Source organism: Meles meles, chromosome 14, assembly GCF_922984935.1.
Source record: "Meles meles chromosome 14, mMelMel3.1 paternal haplotype, whole genome shotgun sequence".
Classification (NCBI taxonomy): domain Eukaryota; kingdom Metazoa; phylum Chordata; class Mammalia; order Carnivora; family Mustelidae; genus Meles; species Meles meles.
The window spans coordinates 6,680,623-6,701,831 of record NC_060079.1 but is presented as its reverse complement, the minus strand read 5'-3'; the positions used below and the strand labels follow the sequence as shown (position 1 = coordinate 6,701,831).

At 47.0% G+C, this 21,209-nt stretch overlaps 2 protein-coding genes across 3 annotated transcripts in view; both read left to right on the top strand.

The window, feature by feature from the left end:
* The first annotated feature begins 4,553 nt into the window (after positions 1–4,553).
* Positions 4,554–10,494, top strand: C1QTNF9 (C1q and TNF related 9). Its single transcript, XM_045978407.1, has 3 exons — positions 4,554–4,719; positions 8,054–8,116; positions 9,722–10,494. Exons 1-3 carry the CDS (start codon positions 4,554–4,556, stop codon positions 10,492–10,494), a joined length of 1,002 nt encoding a protein of 333 aa, XP_045834363.1.
* A 6,382-nt stretch (positions 10,495–16,876) lies between these two features.
* LOC123925244 (mitochondrial intermediate peptidase) overlaps positions 16,877–21,209 on the top strand; it is a 169,423-nt gene continuing 165,090 nt past the window's right edge. For both annotated transcript variants that reach the window (XM_045978484.1, XM_045978482.1), the window contains exons 1-2: positions 16,877–17,266; positions 19,013–19,186. In XM_045978484.1, the coding sequence (XP_045834440.1) occupies positions 17,078–17,266; positions 19,013–19,186 (363 nt within the window). In that variant the 5' untranslated portion in view covers positions 16,877–17,077. The remainder of the gene's footprint in view (positions 17,267–19,012; positions 19,187–21,209) is intronic.

Genomic DNA, 21,209 nt, shown 5'->3' with positions numbered 1-21,209 from the left:
GTCTGACACGGGGCTCGATCCCAAGACCCCAGGATCATGACTGAGCCAAAGCAGATGCTTAACTGAATGAGCCAGCCAGGCGTCCCTCGACTTCTCTCTCATGTCAGGGATGGGCTGGTAGGTGAGGTCTGGTCTGTGCTATCATCAGACACCAGAACTTTTCTATCCCTGACGTGTTGGCCTCCTTCGAGGAGTCCAAGATGTCTCAGCGATGCCCACGCCAGCCACGGGAAGGGAAGAGGCATCCAGGGAGGGGACAGCCCTTCCCTTTAAGGCTGTGGTCCTTACACAGATGCCTGTTTTTCAGTTCCCACTGGCCCAAATCTAGTTTCTATTTTTTTTTTTTTTTTAAAGATTTCATTTATTTATTAGAGAGAGAGCACCAGCAGGGGGAGCGGCAGAGGTAGAAGGAGAAGCAGGCTCCCTGCTAAATCAGGAGCCCGATGTGGGGCTCGATCCCAGGACTCTGGGATCATGACCTGAGCCGAAGGCAGACGCTTAACCGACTGAGCCACCCAGGCGCCCCACATCTAGTTTCATTGTATTATCTGGGCTGCCGCAAGGGAGGCTGGGAAATGTCCACTGTGGGAAACCACATGCCACCTAAAATTTCTATTACCAGGAGCAAGGAGAGGAGAGGTGTTGGAAAAACGAGCAATCTCCACCAGAGGCGCTGACACGGATTAGAATTAACTCCCCGTCTCATCCCCAAGTGATGCTTTGTACCCAGCTGGAGGCAGGATATTTCTTTCAAAAGCTCTTTTTCTCTCTTTCTTTTTAAATCATTCCACAAATGTCTGCCTGTGATGTACTGAAAAGAAGCAAGTGAAAAGATGCTGTTGCTGTCTCCAAAACGCTAATAACATAGCGTGGCACCAAATAAGTGATCCCAGTGTAGTGTAGCGTGGAGAACGGATGGGCTGATCCAACTAAGAGATGAGGGAGGGGGAGGGAGAGAAGGGGGTGAGGCTTCCTAGCACCAGTGCATTCTGGGGCAACACCAGACGTAGCAATTAAAGGCTGAGTGTATGAACTGTACTTGCACTAATGAAACCGAGGATCCAGTTCATGGCTTTGTGAGACCACAAGTGAACCTTTTTATTTTATTAATAATTAATTAATTTTTAAAGATTTTATTTATTTATTTGGCAGACAGAGATCACAAGTAGGCAGAGAGAGAAGGGGTGGGGAAGTAGGCTCCCCGCGGAGCAGAGAGCCCGATGTGGGACTCGATCCCAGGACCCTGGGATCATGACCAGAGCTGAAGGCAGAGGCTTAACCCACTGAGCCATGCAGGCACACTGTACCTTTTTATTTTTATGGGTAACGTATTAATACAGTTTTACTATACGCCTTCCTGGTGCAAGCCCTCATGTCCCTCTTCTCTGTTTTCTTATTAGAGACAGTTCCATCCTCGTTTCACTACATATTTGGGAGCAAAGCATATTCCGTTATTCAAAATCTTTTATTGAAGTTTGCCTTCATGCTGGGCACACGGTATAAGCGAGTATACAAAACTAGAGAAAGACATTACAGAAGGATAAATGCTTGCTTTTATCTTAGTTCTTCTCCAGCTGGAGGACAAAATGGAGTTTTATCTTGATTTGACACCTTTATGATCTTGTGATCTTTGTATTATTGGAATAATTGTAGCACACATTATTTTAAAAATTAAAAAGGAAAGATTTAGACCCCTGAGCAGAGGTTGGTCTGTGGCATTTCGATTCGACTACTAGCGGTCACTTCTGAGTTAAACAGAAGAGAATGGTGGAGAGTATTTATGGAATTTGGCTCTAAGAAAACAACTCAATTTCCTGAGATGGCTTCAAAGGGAAACATCTGTATTTCCTTTTCCAGCAGTATTTTATTTGCATCAAAATGGACCCTGTGATATTTCGGTGCTTCCATAAGATGGCGACATAATCCTTCAGATGACAAGTCTTGCTGGTTTTTAAAAATATAGATCTAGAAATATTTTAATAGACACGGTAAAAAAAACACATTTTAAAAAAAGAAAAATTCTCATAACCCCACCATTCTAAAACAACCATGTTCACTTGGGTATGCTTGCTTCTAGTTTTTGTCACTATGCATACATAATTACATAGGTACACTCATCACGCGCATGGCATTTTTTTTTTTAAGCTTTTATTTATATGTCAGAGAGAGCGCGCGCACAAACAGGGGAGGGGCAGGCAGAGGGAGAAGCAGGCTCCCCGCTAAGCAAGGAGCCCGAGGCAGGACTCGATCCCAGAACCCTGGGATCATGACCTCAGCCGAAGATAGACACTTAAACCAAAACTGAGCCACCAAGGGTCCCGTGCATGGCATTTTAGTCTCCTTTTTGAAAATTCAGCACAACGTAGATTTTTTACCTGTTTCTACGTGAACTACATAATTATTACAGTGGTTACATAATATTCTACCTATGAACCACTTAGGGTCACACGTTATGTGGTATACATTTTTTCACTATTACAGATAACGCTGTGGTTAATATCTTTGGCACACACATTTTGGATTATTAAGAATTTTCGGGATGAGATCACCGTGTTTAAGATGTCTTTTCTCTTTAGCTTTCCGAAGGACTGGGCAGAGGCCCTTTGCCTTCAGCACCGCATGAGAGTCCGGGTTCTGACCTGCTGCCCCAGACTCATGTCATTGTTTTTCTACGTCCTAATTTATACCTGCCACCACACATTCATTTCATTCAACACATATTTATCAACACACGGTCCATGCTTACTACCGAGTGCTGGGAATACAATAAGGAGAAAAGTACACTCAGACGGAGAGCCAGATTTTTAGTCCATGAACAGATGTAAGCCCCACTACAGTTCCACGAAAGGGATGCGGTGCCCCTTCCTGGGGAGATTTGATGTCATTGAGAGGGTCCCCTGAGTCCCTGTGCACACTAGCCTAGGACCTCGCTGCGTGCTCCCTTTGCCTAGGACGCTTGGTCTGGTGAGCTTCTCCGCTCCTTCAGGTCTCCCTGCAAACCTCACCACCAGCTTTGCCTCTGCTCCTGACAGGGTTGGAAAGCAAATCGAGAACTCACGAGAGGACGTGGGAGCGCTTCACGAGCGGGGTGTCCTGCACCGCGTGGGCCCTTCTCAGTGGTCTGCCGCAGAAACAAAACCTTAACTCGAAGAACACGTCTGATCATAGTAGGACCGCTTGGAGCGCTTTACTATTTTGCATTCCATTTTATGTTTTTTGTGGTAAAATAGACGTGACATACAATTTACCACTTGACCCACTCCTAAGCGTCAGAAATTCGCATTGTTCAGCTGTCCCCACCCTCCACTTTTGGAACTTTTCCATCTTCCCAAACTGAAACTGTCCCCACTGAACACTAGGTCCCACTCCCCCTCCACAGCCGCTGGCCACCAGCATTCTGCGTTCTGTCTCCGTGAACGTGACGGCTCTGGGGGCCTCATATAGTGGAATCTTCAGCACGGTCCTTTGTGTCTGGCTGATTTCATTTAGCCTAAAGTCTTTAGGGTCCATCCATGTTGTAGGATGCGTCAGATTTCCCTCCTTTTTAAGGCTGAGTAATATTCCGCCGCCTGTGTACATCACGTTTGTTCAACCAGTCGTGTGACAGTGGGCATGGATTGTTTCCACCTTTGGGCTATTGTGAATAAGGCGGCTATGAACACGGGTGTACACGTATCTGCTGGAGTCTCTCCTTCCAATTATTTTGCACATCTACCTAGAAGAGGGATTAAATGCTAATTGTTTGCTTTCCTATTGAGAATGTGCTTTTGGGGTGCCTGGATGGCTCAGTCGGTTGGGTGTCTACCTTCAGTTCAGGTCATGACCCCGGGGTCCTGGGATCGAGCCCTGCATCGGGCTCTCTGCACAGCGGGAAGCCTGCCTCTCTCTCTCCCACTCCCCCTGCTTGGGTTTCCTCTTTCACTGTCTCTCTCTGTCAAAAGAATTAATTAAATCTTTAAGAAAAGAAAATGTCCTTTCATGCACATTGTGATCAAATTCGATTTTATGGCAGCCTTGTGAGACAAGTGTTAATCTCTTCTCTGGCTCTGAAAAGTGGTTTACCCAAAGTGGAGTGGTACATGGAAGTATCTGACCTGGAACTTGGCTTTCTCCTTGAGCATCACCATTAAAAGTGGTCCGGGTCACATGTGTTCCTTCCAAGAACAATGGCCTTCTTCATTTTTTTTTTTTTTAAGATTTTATTTATTTATTAGAGAGCACAAGCAGGGGAGAGAGGCAAAGCGAGAAGCAGACTCCCTGCTGAGCAGGGACCCTGACACGGGGCTCGATTCCCGGACCCTGGGACCATGACCTGAGCCAAAGGCAGATGCTGAACAGGCTCAGCTACACGGGTGCCCCGAGCAGTGGCCTTCTGACTGCAAACAGCTTTGTCCGCTACCAGCTCCTGCCCTTATCTGCCCTGACCATTCTGTCCAAGGTGGACCGGGGCTGGGTCCGGGAAGGAAGAGGGGCCGTGTCTGTGACCCCAGCAACAAAGGCTTCTCCTTTTGGTCTGTGTTTCTCTCTTGCAGTTCAGCTCCAACATCTGAACCATGAGGATCTGGTGGCTCCTGCTTGTCACTGGAATCTGCACAAGAAACATGAATTCGCAGGACACATGCAGGCAAGGGCACCCTGGCATCCCTGGGAATCCTGGTCACAATGGTTTGCCTGGGAGAGACGGACGAGATGGAGCAAAGGGCGACAAGGGCGAGGCAGGTACTCAGCATCTGTACTTCAGCTGCCCTTCCATTTACCCTTCTGTTTCTCTTGGCTATTTGTTCATTCATCACGAGCGTAGCCATCACCTGCCCGACCCCCCCTCCTTCATTCGTGCACCGTCGCCCAGAAAGCCGGGGCCAGGAGCCTGCTCCAGGTCAGATTCTGGGCAACAGTGCAGGACCAGACCGACAGGGCTTCCCCTCCATGGGTGTTCTCATCTAGGGGGGACACTGTTAGCCATCACCTCTGATACTACAGGCCATCCTCAGAAGAATATGATGTTGTAGATCTTTCTGCCTCAGATGGCGGTTATGGTGGGTCTTTGGCACACGGGGCCTATAGAGAAATCTGATTGCTGAATATTTAGCAGAGAGCACCCGGCTGCAGAGCCGGGGAGAGTTATTGCCTTGCCACGCAGCGAGGCAGGTGACGCGGAGTGACAGAGAATACAAAAAGACGGTAACTGGAACCACACAGCGGTACTCAGTTGTGTATGTCCTCTGTTGGAGCCCGTCCCAGGGTTTGGGGACTTGGGGACAGGATCCAGCCTCTAGGGAGGAGATCTTCAAAAGCCGGGCTATGTGAGCAGTTTCCATAACATCAACTCATAGGCTTGGTTCTTGAAGGGAGTTCTTGAGCCTGGGTCTGACCATAGGGTCACCTAGCTGAGACATAAGCAGATTGATCTATCTGGGTGCAGGGAGAAAACATCAAAACTACTGACACTTTTTTATTATTTATTTATTTATTTTTTAAGATTTTATGTATTTATTTGACAGAGAGAGAGATCACAAGTAGGCAGAGCAGCAGGCAGAGAGAGAGGAGGAAGCAGGCTCCCTGTCGAGCAGAGAGCCTGATGTGGGGCTCGATCCCAGGACCCTGAGATCGTGACCCGAGCCGAAGGCAGAGGCTTAACCCACTGAGCCACCCAGGCACCCCGATACTTTTTTATTTTTAAAAAAGTTTTATTCAATTGAGAGAGAGAGAGCATGAGTCGGTGGGGGAGGGCTAGAGGAGAGGGACAGAGAATCTCAAGTAGACTCCCCGCTGAATGCGGAGGCTGATATGGGGTTCAATCCCAGGACCCTGAGATCATGACCTGAGCCAAATCAAGAGTCAGACACTTAACTGATTGAGGTACCCAGGTGCCCCCACTATTGATATTTTAAAAGATAAATTAACATGAAGAAAAGAAAAAGAGCTTGAAAAATATTGGGGTGCCTGGGTGTCTCAGTTGTTAAGTATCTGCCTTTGGATCACGTCATGATCCCAGGATCCTGGGGTGGAGCCCGCATCGGGCTCCCTGCTCAGCGGGAAGGCTGCTTCTCCCTCTTCCACTCCCCCTGCTTGTGTTCCATCTCTCACTGTTTCTCTCTGTCAATTAAATAAATAAAATCTTAAAAAAAATTTAAGACGTAAATTGACTTGGGTGGCTTCACTTGCTCCCTTTGCAGATGGACCTCTACCATTTGAGGCCGAAATGTGTCCTGTAGGAGGAGGGGGAGCCCTCACATGCTCAGTAGCCAACAGTGTCCTGTGGTGTATTGTGGTTATGACCCAGCCCAAGGGATTTTCAAATTGTCCTATCAAACTATCACAAGCAGATGGGCGCCTAAAATACTTGTGCAGAAAAATCAAAGATTGAAGATTGGCTTGATAATGCAAACAGGAAAGAACCCCACGAAAACAGGAGACTCTCATCTGTCTTCTTAGCGTGAACTCTGCAGCTGTAAGTTGAAGTAGTTGAACTGTAAGAAGCAGTAGGAGAAAACAGTGATGAACTAATCAGATCTGACGAGAAGTCCGACGAAAACCTAGAAATTTTTAGGACTTTGGACGTACGAATTTATATTTACATTCATTAAAATGAACCTTATCCTCACTGTAAACTTTAACATGAGACGTTGGTTATTGATAGAAGCACCGCCAATTAATTAGACATCTCAGGACTCTGTGTGGAATGTGAACACACAAACCACTGTCATTTTTCCTTGGCAATACGTTATAGTATGAAAACTTCACTAAACTTAATGATGAACATTAAGAAGCCTTTTTGATATTTTATAATCATATCGGAAGATTAGATATTCCTCTGGCTATACTAACAGTAGTTAAAATAATACACAGAAAGCAACTTCAGGATGGACTAAAATTAATGCTTTGCCAGCAAATACTGTTGGCATATGGATTTTTAAAAAGTGTTTGTTAAGATCTGGAGAAGTGAGTCTTAGAACAAATTACTTATGGGAAGTCCACTCTATAGATGAATGAAAGGCTAGGTGTTTCTAAGTGTTTCCGTTTCTGGCATCTGGTGCTCCCAGGGATTTGTTGGGGGGCTAGACGAAGCAGGTGATCACCAACCATCTCTCTAACCACTCCTCTTCATTCTGCTCTGTGGGGTCTCCGATGGGGAATACGTCCAGTGAGTCCGTGCCACTTTTTAGAGTGGCAATAGTCCAGTCTCATTTCTGGGTAGTAAGAAGCCCAGTCCAAGTTAATGGCAAAACCTCAATGTCAATGAAATCCATTCTTTCACCCTCCCACTGGGACCACAGTGTGCATGTGTGTGTGATGTGGGTGCACACGTGTGGGTGTAGTGTGTGTGTACACACACAGGAGACAACTCTGACTTCATGACTCCTTTCTCTTTTGCCCTCCAGTCTCCTTCCTTACAGCAAGGACTGCCTTTGACTCAGAGATGTTGACCTATAACATGGGAAGTCAGACCTCAGCCTGCTCTGAGCTCAAAACTCATGTGTGGTAGGCAAAACCTCACTTACCGGAGGTTCCCAATAGCGTCTGCCATGCCAACATCATCAGTGACATTTACCACCGTTCTGAGGTGCTGGAGAGACCCTTCCAGAATCCTCCCTTTCATCCCAAATAGTGCCAAGTAACTGTAGTCATCCGTGTTTTCATAGGAGGCTAGTGAACCTTCCATTCCATTCTATTCAAGAGACATAGAAAGAGAGAAGTGAGAAGGCCACCCGGTGCCTCCAACGGTCAGTCACCATCTGAGTTCCCCTCACAAGAGAAAGACGTAATTGTGATCCTCTGTGCACATACTCCCTTCCTGTCCTGGCTTCCCAGAGCTGGGTGCTTGGGAGGTCCACCCAGCGCATTTCATAGTTCACTTCTTGTCCACAACTCCGCACCCCTGGTGCTCACTCACGCCTGCCTCTCTCCTTCTGGACTCTGAGAGGGGCAGTGTGTGTGTTAGGGCTGGGCACATACCCAGGACTCTCCAGTCTAAACCCACGATGGAGACCACTGTCTAGGAAATGTGGAATTAGAACTTGAACTCTTGTTTGTTTTCTTCTCTTCCACCTAGGAGAACCAGGCCATCCTGGTGGTCCGGGGAAGGATGGAATGACTGGAGAGAAAGGAGAACGAGGTCAGAAATTGTGTTCATCTTACCATGCTCTAATTCCGAGCCATCGGTGACTTAATAACCATTTGGTGCTCACCAAGGACAAGTCCTTTCCTAGGCTCTGAGGACAATCCAGCAATAAGGGCAAGATTGCTCTTGCTCTCTAGAATCTCGATTCTTTTTCTGTAAAGGGCCAGATCATAAGTAATCTCAGCTTTGCTGACATAGGGTCTTGGGCACAACTGCTATGTAAAGTAGCCACGGATACTAAATAAGTAAGTGGGGCTGTGTTCCAGTGAAACTATGAAACGGAAATCTGAATTTTATATAATTTTCATGTAGTGCCAAATATTATTTGTGACCATTTAAAAATGCAAACCAGGGGCGCCTGGGTGGCTCAGTGGGTTAAGCCTCTGCCGTCGGCTCGGGTCATGATCTCGGGGTCCTGAGATTGATCCCCATATCGGGCTCTCTGCTCGGCAGGGAGCCTGCTTCTCCCTCTCTGCCTGCTGCTCTGCCCACTTGTGATCTCTCTCTCTCAAATAAATAAATAAAATCTTTAAAATATATAAAAAAATTAAAAATGCAAACCATTCTTAGCTTGTGGGCCACGTAAACAGGTGGGAGGCTGGGTTTGGTTCAAGGGCCATTGTTCGCTAAAGCCCAGTTTAGTGGATGAACATTGAGGGGTGACATGAAATTCTGACTCGGTGCTTCTGGCAAGACTGCATGGAGAAGGTGGCGCTGGAACTGGGCCCTGGGGGTAAGGAGGGCTCTGGTGGTTTCGACTGATGGGGAGAGAGAAGTCACAACAGCAAACACAATGTTCACTTTGTGCTAGGTTGTTCTAAGTGCTTTTCACGTATTGACGCAATACGACAGCCTGTACGTGAGGTGGTATCATTATCCCGGTTTTACAGAGGAGGAGACAGAGGGCTAGGTAGCTAATCAGCTTGCCTAATAGTCCACTGTGCCTACGTGGACGAGACGGGATTGAACCCTGGCATTTAACTCCAGACTCCGTGCTCATAACCACTGCTCTCCAGTCGGGGAGGAGGAGGCAGGGAAGCACCGAGAATGTATGCACAGTGGGGACTGGGGTCATACAGTCAGTACAGTGGACAGGCTGGCCTGGCCAGCAGAGAGCAGTGACTCCCACACTTGAGGAAGACTTTATTCTGTGCTCACTCCCACGAGGAGTTTTGTAAAGGATGTCAAAGAAGTAGGGGTGAGTTTAGTTAACCAAAAGCAGACTGAGCTCATCTGACTTTGGACGTTTTTCCCTCTTCCAAAGACAACATTCTCAAGGATCTACATCGTTTCGTAGTCTGAGTAGTAGACTGGGATGGAGGAGAGCTGTGATTTCTAATATGAGCCCAACACTAACACAGTAGACAGGGGTCAGGAGGTGTTTTGCATACGTGCGCGTGTGTGTGTGTACAGGCATGTGTGTGTGTGTGTGCTGTGCACTCAGTTTAGGAGTAAATGAATGTTCAGACCTTGAGCACTACTGAGCCCGGGCACTGCTTTATTTCATTCCTATGCTCAACAATGGCAAAGCCAAAGTTGGTTTTATAAGCTGATGTTTCGCAAATCATCTTTTCCTTTTTGCTCTCTTTTTCCACCTAGGAGCAGATGGAAAAGTTGAAGCCAAAGGCGTCAAAGGCGATCAAGGCTCAAGAGGACCCCCAGGGAAACATGGGCCAAAGGGATTTGTTGGTCCCATGGGAGAGAAAGGTCTCAGGGGAGAGACTGGCCCTCAAGGGCAAAAGGGGGATAAAGGCAATGTGGGACCCACTGGTCCAGAAGGGCTAAAGGGCAGCACTGGGCCTTCAGGCCCAATGGGTCTACCTGGCCCCGTGGGCCCCATTGGGAAGCCTGGCCCCAAGGGAGATGCTGGGCCCTTGGGACCCCAGGGAGATCCAGGAGTCCGGGGAATGCGAGGCTGGAAAGGGGACCGAGGCGAGAAAGGGAAGATCGGTGAGACTCCAGTCTTGCCCAAGAGTGCTTTCACGGTGGGGCTCACGGTACTAAGCAAGTTTCCTAGTTCAGATGTGCCCATTAAATTTGATAAGATCCTGTATAATGAGTTCAGTCATTACGACGTAGCCACGGGGAAGTTCATTTGCCACGTTGCTGGCGTCTATTACTTCACCTACCACATCACGGTTTTCTCCAGGAACGTTCAGGTATCTCTGGTCAAAAATGGGGTGAAGATACTGAACACCAAGGACGGCTACATGAGCTCTGAGGACCAGGCGTCGGGCGGCCTGGTGCTGCCGCTGAAGCTGGGGGACGAGGTGTGGCTGCAGGCGGCGGGCGGGGAGAGGTTCAACGGCTTGTTCGCAGACGAGGACGACGACACGACCTTCACAGGCTTCCTTCTGTTCGGCAGCCAGTGACGGGGAGGCTTGTAGGATCTGGCACCCGCCGCCCCCACCCCCCACCCCCCCCCACTCCCTCCCCCCACCCCCGCCCTCGGAGCTGGCTTGGAACAGGCTCTCAGACGGCTCTGCTCTGCGACTCACTTGATTACTGTAATCGTCATAGAGAGACAACAATAGGAAAGTTATCCCTAAAGCCGATTTTATGTGACTTACATTGCTGTTTCCAAGAGTAAATTTAAAAATGCTTGCAGGGGCGCCTGGCAGGCTCAGTTGGGGGAGGCTGCGGAACTCAGGGTTGGGAGTTCTCGCCCCACGGTGCGTATAGAGATTAATTAAAAATAAAATCTGGGGGAGCCTGGCTGGCTCAATCGGTAGAGCATTGCCACTCTTGATTTTGGGGTCATGATCTGGAGCCCTACATTGGGTGCGGAGATTACTTTAAAAAAATCATATAAATAAATAAATGAAATCTTAAAGAATGCTTGCCTTATCTATTATAAGTTATTTATGATTTTCCATCGTTTCCCTTACTGGAAGAGGGCTTTGCATATACATTTCTTATAGGCCTCGTGTTCTGATGTCATTTTAGTGCTTGGAGGAACCATCTCAGGACTTAGCCCTCATCTGAATTTCTGAGGACACTGCGAGAAAGAACAGGGAAGTGTTCAAATGTTCATTCCATTTCATAACTAACAAGGGTTGTAAGCAGGTGACAAGGAGACATCCCGGAGAGCCGCGGAACGCTTTGCTTGTTTCATAAACTACGTTTTTACCACCATTCGGTTCAACAAAGAGTTGTGTATGAGACCATTTGCCAGACTTGAACCTGTGCTCGGTTCCTGGGGCGGCCGTAACGAAGTACCACAAACTGGGGAGTGTGAAACAACAGCAAGTGATTGTCTTCCAGGGCTGGAGGCCGGAAGTCTAAAATCAAGGTGTCAGCGGCATGGCCTCCCTCTGAAGCCTTCCAGGAGGGTTCTGCCTCGCTGTTCCAGCTTCGGGTGGACCCACGCGTGCCCTGGCTTGTGGAAGCCTCCAGCTCTCCCCTCGTCCTCACATAGCCACCTTCCCTCCATGTCTGCTTGTGTGCAAACATCCCTCTCTGATAAGGACACCCGTCATTTGGAATAGGGGCCACCCTAATCTACTGTGACCTTCTCTTAGCCTGATTACACCTATAAAGACCCTGAGTCCCAATAAAGTCACATTCATAGATAGTAAGAGTTAGGACTTCAACATGTCTATTTGGGAGACAAGTTCAACCTGTAATAGACTGCTCTGGTTCCCCCTAAACTCTTGATATTCCCCAGTGCCAAATATACTCTCCTTAAGCCACATCCATCAGCATCAATGCTAAGTCTAAGAATGTCATCGAAAAATCACCAACCGAAAGTCCTCAGTCTCATCATCTAAATCCTCGATGTCAGTTGTAGGGAAGATCTATTGTGTGATCCATCCTGGGGCAAAATCACTCTCCCTCTGTGAACCTGCAAAACCAGACACATTATTTGCTTCCAAAATACAAGGGGGAGGTGGGGGGAAAGGGCACAAAATAGACAGTCCCATTCCAAAAGGGAGAAAAAAAGAAGGAAAAAAAGGGATCATAGGTCCCAAAGGAAACCAAAACCCAGCAAGGCAATTCCATTAGCTGTTTTTCACTGTTTACCTTATAAACAATTTTTTAAAGATTTTATTTATTTATTTGACAGAGAGAGAGAGAGAGAGAGAGACAGTGAGAGAGGGAACACAAGCAGGGGAAGTAGGAAAGGGAGAGCAGGCTTCCCGTTGAGCAGGGAGCCCGATGCCAATGCCAATGCCGGGCTCGATCCCATATCCTGGGATCATGACCTGATCCAAAGGCAGACACTTAAAGACTGAGACACCCAGTCTCTAAATTTTAAATTTTTTAATTTAAAATTTTTAAAGGAGCTACGCAAAAGGAAGTGGTTACTGGACAGAGGTTACTGGATAGAGACACCAAACAGTAACAGAGGAAAGTGGAGGGTGGAGATGGATTTACTAAGAAAGTGGGGTGGGAAGAAACTTGCCTTTTAGGCCACAGCGGATGGTTCTTGTTCAAACACGTACCATCCACTTCCCGCTCATCTGGTCAAAGCATCCTGGTGTGCACTCTCAGACAAGTCTTTTTTTTTTTAAATTAAATTAAAAAAATTTTTAATAAATATATAATGTATTATTAGTCTGTGAATCGCCGGGATTACACACTTCACAGCACTCACCATAGCACAGACCCTCCCCAATGTCAGACAAGTCTTTCAAACGGTCTAGACTCCACACTCTGCGCTGGACACGAGATTCAGGCCTGGCTAATAAGAACAGCACCTTCTTCTGGCCACAGTGACTGTTTCCAAAATGGAGCCCGATCCAATCAGAGCCAATGAGATTCCATCTGCCACTTTGGAAGGCCGACTGGGGTGAGGGAGTCAAGATCTTCAGGCGAAGCTAGAATTTCAGCTGGCTGCATTTCGCTCATCTGTAGGGCCCCCACACAAAATCCAACAGGGCTGGAGGCAGCCCAGATCTGATGACAGTGTTGAGACCCCTCTGCCCAGCTGTCCCTGAAGGCAGAGATACCTCTGGGTTGCATGAGCCAGTCTGATGTAGGGCTTTTGTCGTTATTGTCATTGTTACCATTGCTTTTGCCTAAAAGAATATTAAGTAGTCTACGGCCCAAGGAGAGGGGCAGCATGATTGTAGTGGAAAAAGCCGAGGACTAAGAGTTGAGGTGTGTGGTTTGTTGGTCCAGCCACGACAAAGGTATTTGAAGTGGGCACATTATTCAACTTTTCTGTGCCCCAGTCTCCTAGGGCACAGCGGTGCTGGAATGGAAGAATTTCATATGGTCCCAGGCCTCTAAAATGCTGGAAGGATTACATCAGTTAATATACTTTCTATTAATTAAGAGCAACTAATAAAGAAGCAAAATGATGCAAGCTCAGTGCATATTCAAGCTACACTATTTTCTAAATCACAGCCTGGGGCTAGTTTTTCTGACAGGGTGTGCCTCTAGAAATTGGGACTTAAAGCCATTCTATCTGTACTCCAAAAAACTACTTGGTGGCTATGGAAAATCTTGGAATCTTACAGAATGAATCTGTTCACAGGTATTTTATTGGCCTTCCTTGTTTCTTCTAGAACAGCCCACGCCTGGGGGGAGCCAAGTGAGGCACCCAGAGTGCCACACTGCAGGAGGCGCCCGCTTCAGGTGCTGACACAGCCTGGTCATGACCCTGACAGTGAGTCTTTTTTTTTTTTTTTTTTAATTTTGTTTATTTGACAGAGAGAAATCACAACTAGGCAGAGAGGCAGGCAGAGAGAGAGAGGAGGAAGCAGGCTGCCTGCTGAGCAGAGAGCCCGATGCGGGGCTCGATCCCAGGACCCTGAGATCATGACCTGAGCCGAAGGCAGAGGCTTTAACCCACTGAGCCACCCAGGCCCCAACAGTGAGTCTCCCCTTCAATTTCACAGTCCACTCCCCGCATCCTCCTTGCTGCCCTACTTAACGCTCAGCGGTAGCATGACTGATCACTTCATTTATTGAGCCAGAGTGGTCCTATCCTTTGGCTTCTGCAGCTTTCTTGAACTGTAATAATCTAAGCTATTTCTCCCCAGGGTAAAGCCTGGTTTTGTTATGGACTGAACAGGGAGGCTACCTGGGCTAACTCCTTTCTATTTAGGAACACAACTTTATAGGTTGAAGTAGATGTGAAAAGGAAGAGTACGTTTATGATCGTACACAGGATATCAGCTTTTATAAAATTCTTTTTTTTTTTGAGGTCAAATATAGAAGATGAGATGTAAAACATGTCTTAAAGGATTTCAAAAAGATGAAGTTGACTGGTGGGGCGTGGGTGTGTTTAATCAGTCATATGGGATGATTTTTCATTGGTTGTCAATGACTCTGGACTGCAGTTTTTGAAGTCTAATTATGCAGGCTCTCTGAGACACCGAATTCCTTGTCAATTTAGGACAAGTCATCATCCCGTGAGGACACTTTTGGGTTTAAGGGTTGCATTACAATGGTTAGGTATCCTTGGAGGACAATCATTCTGGGCTAAAGGAAGGCTCTCAGATTTGAAACACCTTTGAAAGAAATGTGATGAAATAAGCATTTTTGTAAATATATTGATGAATTTTCATTTTTTACATGACACACCTGACATCTTTTTTTTTTTTTTTTAAGATTTTATTTATCCATTGGACAGACAGAGATCATAAGTAGGCAGAGAGGCAGGCAGAGAGAAAGGAAGGGAAGCAGGCTCCCCGCTGAGCAGAGAGCCCGATGCAGGGATCTATCCCAGGACCCTGGGATCATGACCCGAGCTGAAGACAGAGGCTTTAACCCACTGAGCCACCCAGGCGCCCCCCACATCTGACATCTTTATAAGGGTCTGCTACACAGGCAGGGTCTGTCATGTGGGGTTGCTGCCCTAAGAACCAACCAGTCGGTAATACTGTGATATTAATCACCATGGAGGTAGGGACTTGGGGATTTTAAATCAATTAAATGATTAAATGATTTAAGTGATTTTTAAATCATTTTAAATCTTTGATTAAAAAAAATCAGTAGAAAAGGAAATCACAGCTTACCATACAATCAACTGGGCTTTTTTCCTTGCCATGCTAAATTGAAAACAAACTCCATTTGAAACTTTTTTTCTCTTTTTTTTTTTTTTGGTGGAGGGAGGTAGGGAGGGAGATTAGAAGCTATCTTTAGGAAGCCTGTGCCACTCCCGGACTTAACTTCTGGCTCTCTGGAACTTTCCAGAAGGTTCTTCGGACTGCTTAAACGCAACAGGCAATGTTAAAATGAACACAGTTTTACCCTAAGCCTAAACATTCAGCTGAGATAAAGGTCTGGAAAGACTTCAAATAAAGCAGTTTAATAAAACGTGACTGTGGATTGCCTGGGAATAATAATGTTCCCTTGGGTTCTTGGTCCTCTGCACAATTCACCCCTCTGACACCCAAGGCAAAGGAATCAAGTTTCTGCGGTCATAGTAGACCACAGCCATCAATGCCTTCTGCACTCAGACACTGATTTAACAGATTCACTCGGTTTCTAGTTCCTGCATAAAACTTTGATGGAGAGGGGCACCTGGGAAGCTCAGTGGGTCAAGCATTGGACTCTTGATCTCAGCTCAGGTCTTGATCTCAGGGTTGTGAGTCTGGACCTGCTGTGGGCTCCTGGGTAGGTGTAGAGCCTACTTAAAAAACAAAACAAAACAAAACAAAACAGGGGCGCCTGGGTGGCTCAGCGGGTTAAGCCTCTGCCTTCAGCTCAGGTCATGATCTCAGGGTCCTGGGATGGAGCCCCGAGTTGGGCTGACTCCCTGCTCAGTGGGGAGCCTGCTTCCAATCTCTCTGCCTGCCTCTCTGCCTACTTGTGATCTCTCTCAAATAAATTAAAAAAAAAAAATCGTTAAGAACAAAACCAAAAAACTCCCAAACAAACAAAAAATGAGGTGGAGAGCAGTATTTTGAGGAGCTGGCCAGAGGCTGCAGTACCCAGCCCTCCCTCTTGTTTACTTTCCGAGGGGTCTTCTCATACCCACACAACTGGATTCACTACTGCAGAAGGGGTCGTTCTCAAGGGGACCATCGCATGTGGATTCGCCATTCAACAGCGGCAGGTGCATGGACTGAGACAGCCCGGCCAATGTCAGGGCTGCTTTGGCGGCCTCACTCACCCTCAGTCCCTTCTCCAACTACTGATTGCCCCGCCCCCTCCACCTACAGAAGTCTCTCAAAAGAAAAACCGAACCCTTTTACTTAAGCTGCATGCCCTTCAGGATGGTAGAGGACGCAGCCACCGCGCAGGACTCGCTCTCTGCAGACGAGCATGCTGAAGGCGAGCAAGGTTAATCCTCCCAGCCTGGACGAGAACCCGGCCCCGACTCCAACCAAGGCGTGATTTCCACTCATTTACGGGAGGCTAAGGCTCTGCAGAGGCCACGCCCTCACACCCGGGCCATCCGAAGACCAAATCACGGTTCCGTCTCCGCCTCCTGCCCCCAGATCTTCTCACTGCCCTATGGCTGAGTGAAGTTTGGCGAAACCCTCCCTCCACAAATCTATATTGTAGATTATTGTAACAAAATTTACAAGTCAAAATAAATGAAGACTCATGGATAGGTAGCCATACGCTGCAGCCGCACCGTCTATTTAATTCTGACCATCGTTTACAATGCAGGCCCATCGAGTCGACGAGTGTCACCAGTCCTGTCACGCCGGGGAAGGCACTCAAGCGGCGTTCACTGGACCCTGCACTCAGACTTTGTCCACGCGGCTCGAGTCACGTGACAGGAAAGACTTAAACCTTGGCGGTTCCTTACTCCAGGCACACGGGGGCGCAAGACCGCGGCGTCTGCCATGAAGGCGGCGGGGCGACGCTTTTGCCCTCTGGACGCCGACGTGCTCACGTCCTGAGGGCCCTCAAGCCCCGACCCGGAAGCGCTGGCGTCACGTGGCGCGGCGTGGGCCGCTGCCTTGGAAACGCGGCGCGCGTGTTCGCGGCGGGAGCTGCGGTGCAGGGGCGGGACCTCGCGGCGGGGGACGGGGCTGCTCTAGGAACAAGATGCTATGCGCCTGGAGGCTGGGAGGGCTCGGATCCCGGGCAGCGGCTCTATGGCCGGGGCGAGCGGGCCTGCGCGGGCTCGGAGCCGGGATCCGGGCCCGAGAGGTCAGCACCAGCTGGTCCCCGGTGGGCGCCGCCTTCAATGTCAAGCCCCAGGGCCGCCGTCTGGACCTGTTCGGCGAGCGCCGGGTGAGCGGCGCAGGAGGGGCTCCCCTTGTCGGCGCGAGATAAGCCGGTCCCTTCTCCGCGTGGCCAGCGGGGATCTAGGAGGGGTCCTTTGGGTCTGGGAGGAGCCGGGCAGCGAACCCACTTTGTATGATAGGGTGTCGTTTGCGCTCTTGGTGACCTTGCCCGTCACCTCCTCTTTGAGGGACTGGTTCAAGGGAGCGGGGCGGCCTTTGTTGATTCTGTCCCCAGAATGTGGGTCCCCGTACGTGCCTCTTCGTGAGCCCCCGCTCCCCGCGAACTCAGAATAGTTCATTTTAGCAGGTGGCGGTGAATTCCGCTTGGAGGGTCCCGCCCTCGCCTCACACTCAGACCAATCCTGGCTGAAAGTTCACTTTTGCTCCAACCCTACACTTGCGCATTGGAGGCCCCGCCCTGCTGTTCATAGAGGGCATCAGGTAGTCGTGTGGTTACTATTCCATTGATGCTCGAAATTCCGTTCTTAATTTTTCCCAGTGTTTGTACTCTTCTTGTTTAAAAACACAAAACTATTGATTAGAGTCTCATTGCCTGTAATGCGATGACATTGATCACGTTGATTTCTTCCCCGAGGAAGTCACTGACTGAATTCTTTGGTTTCTGTTTATTTCCTATCTCCACGTACCCAGTATGGTATCTGGCATTCTCTAGGCACTCAAAGTTTATTGCATGACTGAATTAAAGGTGAAAGGAAGGCGAGCTTGAAAGGGGCTTACCTGAAGCCAATTCTACTTCACATTTCTGGGTTTTATCCACTTCGGGTTGTTACTTTTATTTTTGCCTTTTTAATATCTTCATTATTTCTAACATTGTTTTTCTTATAGAGAGTCTAGGACATGGTTACACTGAGCCTAATGATGTGTTTTCTTATTTGATTTCTGCCATTAGCTTTGTTTTAAAAATGTTTTTGTATGAAATTGGCTACACCAACTTCCATGTGGGTAAATAACATAATACGGTTTTAGCATAATTAGGGCGAAGAGGAGAACAACTACCTATAGGTACTGAGTAGAAAGATGGAAAGAGTGAGTTTGGCTTTGGGTGGATGGAATAAAACTAATTTTAGGTTTATTTTTCTTACGTGTATCATGATTATAGAACTGGTAACAGATTTTCATATATGTGGATCAGTTTTTGATTAATCAAGAACAACAAAAAGCCCCAAAGGTTTACGTGGTTCTTCTGTCATTACCATAACTGGTAGTCTGAGGTTTAGAATTTCCATCCTCCAGTATGGGGAGGTGTGCTGGGAAATGAAAAATAGTCTGTACTTGAATCAAATTAAATCAGTTTAAAGAATCTAATTTGGTTTTGGTCCCGATTCTGCTCTGCCTGGAACTGTCTTTTCTTCACCTTCTTTCATTTTGAAAAGAGGTTAATTTCATGCATCCCTTCTTGCAGAAACAATAGGCCTTATCAGTCCTGGAAGTTTTACCTCTTGCTGTTTTCAAAAATCAACATGTTAGTCATCTACAGAGCAGCTAACCTTTATCATTCTATTTTTGTCTTTTGTGAAATATTTAAAAATTAAAGAAAAAGTCCATTCTTAAAATAGTCATAGCTTAATTTATGCAGAATGATGTGGGGAATGTGAACATGGTATCTGTGATGACAGGTATTATAATGATAGGATACACCCAACGAAAACCGAGATTCCTTTATGAAAAAAGGACTTAATACCCCAAAAGTCATATTTTTAGTTTCTCATAGGAAATATTCTCTGGATTGCAGGGCCTTTTTGGAGTTCCTGAGCTCAGCGCCCCAGCAGGATTTCGGATCGCACAAGAAAACGCCCTGAGAAAGGCAGACTTGCTTGTGGAGCGTGTGTGTTCCATGCCGCCTGGACCCCAGACCGTGCTCATTTTCGACGAGCTTTCTGATTCCTTGTGCAGGGTGGCCGACTTGGTAAGACGCTTACTGTAAGCCTTGAAGCTACCTCTCTGTCAAGGTGTTAAAATTTAAGCCGAGTTTATTAGGTTTAATGTCAGAGACTCTAGGGTTCAGAGCATCTGGTGCTTGGTTTGGCAGCACCGAGACTAACAGCATATCAGCTATTTGAGAGCTGTTGGGTGTAATTTGTTATAGTGGGAGTAGGTTTTTAGGAATGGGGAAAAAAAACGCATAAGAAAAGGTGGAATGTAGAACTTGTACTTTAACATGTATAGTTAGGAAAATGCACATGTGATGTATAATAAAAGCATGGTTACTCGTATGGCAAAGAGTCTTCATTTGACAAAGATTCTTCATTCATGAAAACTTCTTTTTTTTAAAGATTTTATTTATTTATTTGACAGAGAGATCACAATAGGCAGAGAGGCAGGCAGAGAGAGAGAGAGGAGGAAGCAGGCTCCCTGCCGAGCAGAGAGCCCGATGTGGGACTCGATCCCAGGACCCTGGGATCATGACGTGAGCTGAAGGCAGAGGCTTTAACCCACTGAGACACCCAGGCTATTCATGAAAACTTCTATCAGAATTTTAATAGGACCTTTATCTGTACATTTATAATAAAATTAATCTTAAGAAAAGCCAGTTTTTTTTAAAACCTTTTCAGGAATGTCTTTTCCAGTGAAAACTAAGGTTTGGATATGAAACTGATTATATTAGGACTTCGTTTTTTCATATTTTGAAGTGGATGCAGACATGTACCTAGGTCTCTTCACTAAGAATCCCACGGCGAGGTAGAAGGCATGATATTTTATCTGTCCCAAAGACCGCCTCCTCATTAGCCATGTCAGTGAAGGAGATTGCAGTAGTGCACATAGTTCCACATTGTGGACCCTCGGGATCTTGTTGACTTGGTATTGGACTGCATATACCTTTCTCTTCACATTCATTCAATACTGAGTCACCACCATGTGCCAGGCACTGGGAATGTCATGAATTGTGACAGAAACAGTCTCTGACCTCGTGGAGTTTATATTCTGAAGTTAACTTTTTTTTAGATCTCTTTTTTTTTTTTAGATCTTATGAGGCACCAGACCCTGGTAAGAGGTTTGCCTGGATTAACCGAATTAACTTTCTCAGCATATCTCCCATTTTCAGATGAGGAAAGAAAGGCAGTAAGAGGTGAACTGATATACCCAGGGTCCTCTAGCTAGGAAGTGATGGAGCTGGGCTCAGAGGCCAGGCATCCTGGCCACAGAACTCATGCCCTTACCTGCTCTTCTGTACCTTCTACGTGCGGTCTGGCTGCTTAGGGGCCAATCAATAGGTCTTTCTTACGTTGGGGAGCTTGGAACGTCAGTTAGCCTCCCTATTTGTTTGTTTTTTTTTTTAAGTTGTTATTTATTTTTAAGATTATCATACAGTAAAATTGACTTCTTTTGGGGGATGGTACAATTCTCTGAGTTTTAATTCACGTGTTCATGTAGCCACCGTCACAATCAGGGTATATAACTATTCCATCACCCCAGAAAAGCCCCTGAATTATAGTCACACTCAGCTCTCCCCACTTACCTCTGGCAGCTACCTGTCTGTTCTCCATTCCTGTAGTTTGTCTCTTCTAAAATGTCAGATGAATGGAATCATTTGTCCTCTGAGAATGACCTCTCTCACCTCACGTAACACTTCCCCGTCTTTGCTGTTCCCTGATTGGAACCTTTTCCCCCTCCCGACCCTTCAGATTGTCATATGGTCACCGGGAGTTTCCCCATTTTAAGGAAATTGATAAAGTATCTGAAAGAGTGTTCCCCAAGAGTGAAGTGAAGTGTGCTGCAGGCTTATTGCAGTCACTTCTTGGTTTTGTAGGGTCTTGATCTTGTTCTGAAGCGTGTGCGTAGCAAGCGCTTTGAATGATGGAGGACCCGGGAGATGCCCGAAGACGCCTCACGGTGACCTTCTCCACGGAATTGTGTCACTGAAAACTGAAAAGGAAAATATTTGTCAGGGAATTTCACTTACGTGCCATCAAGTATTGACTTTATTTGTT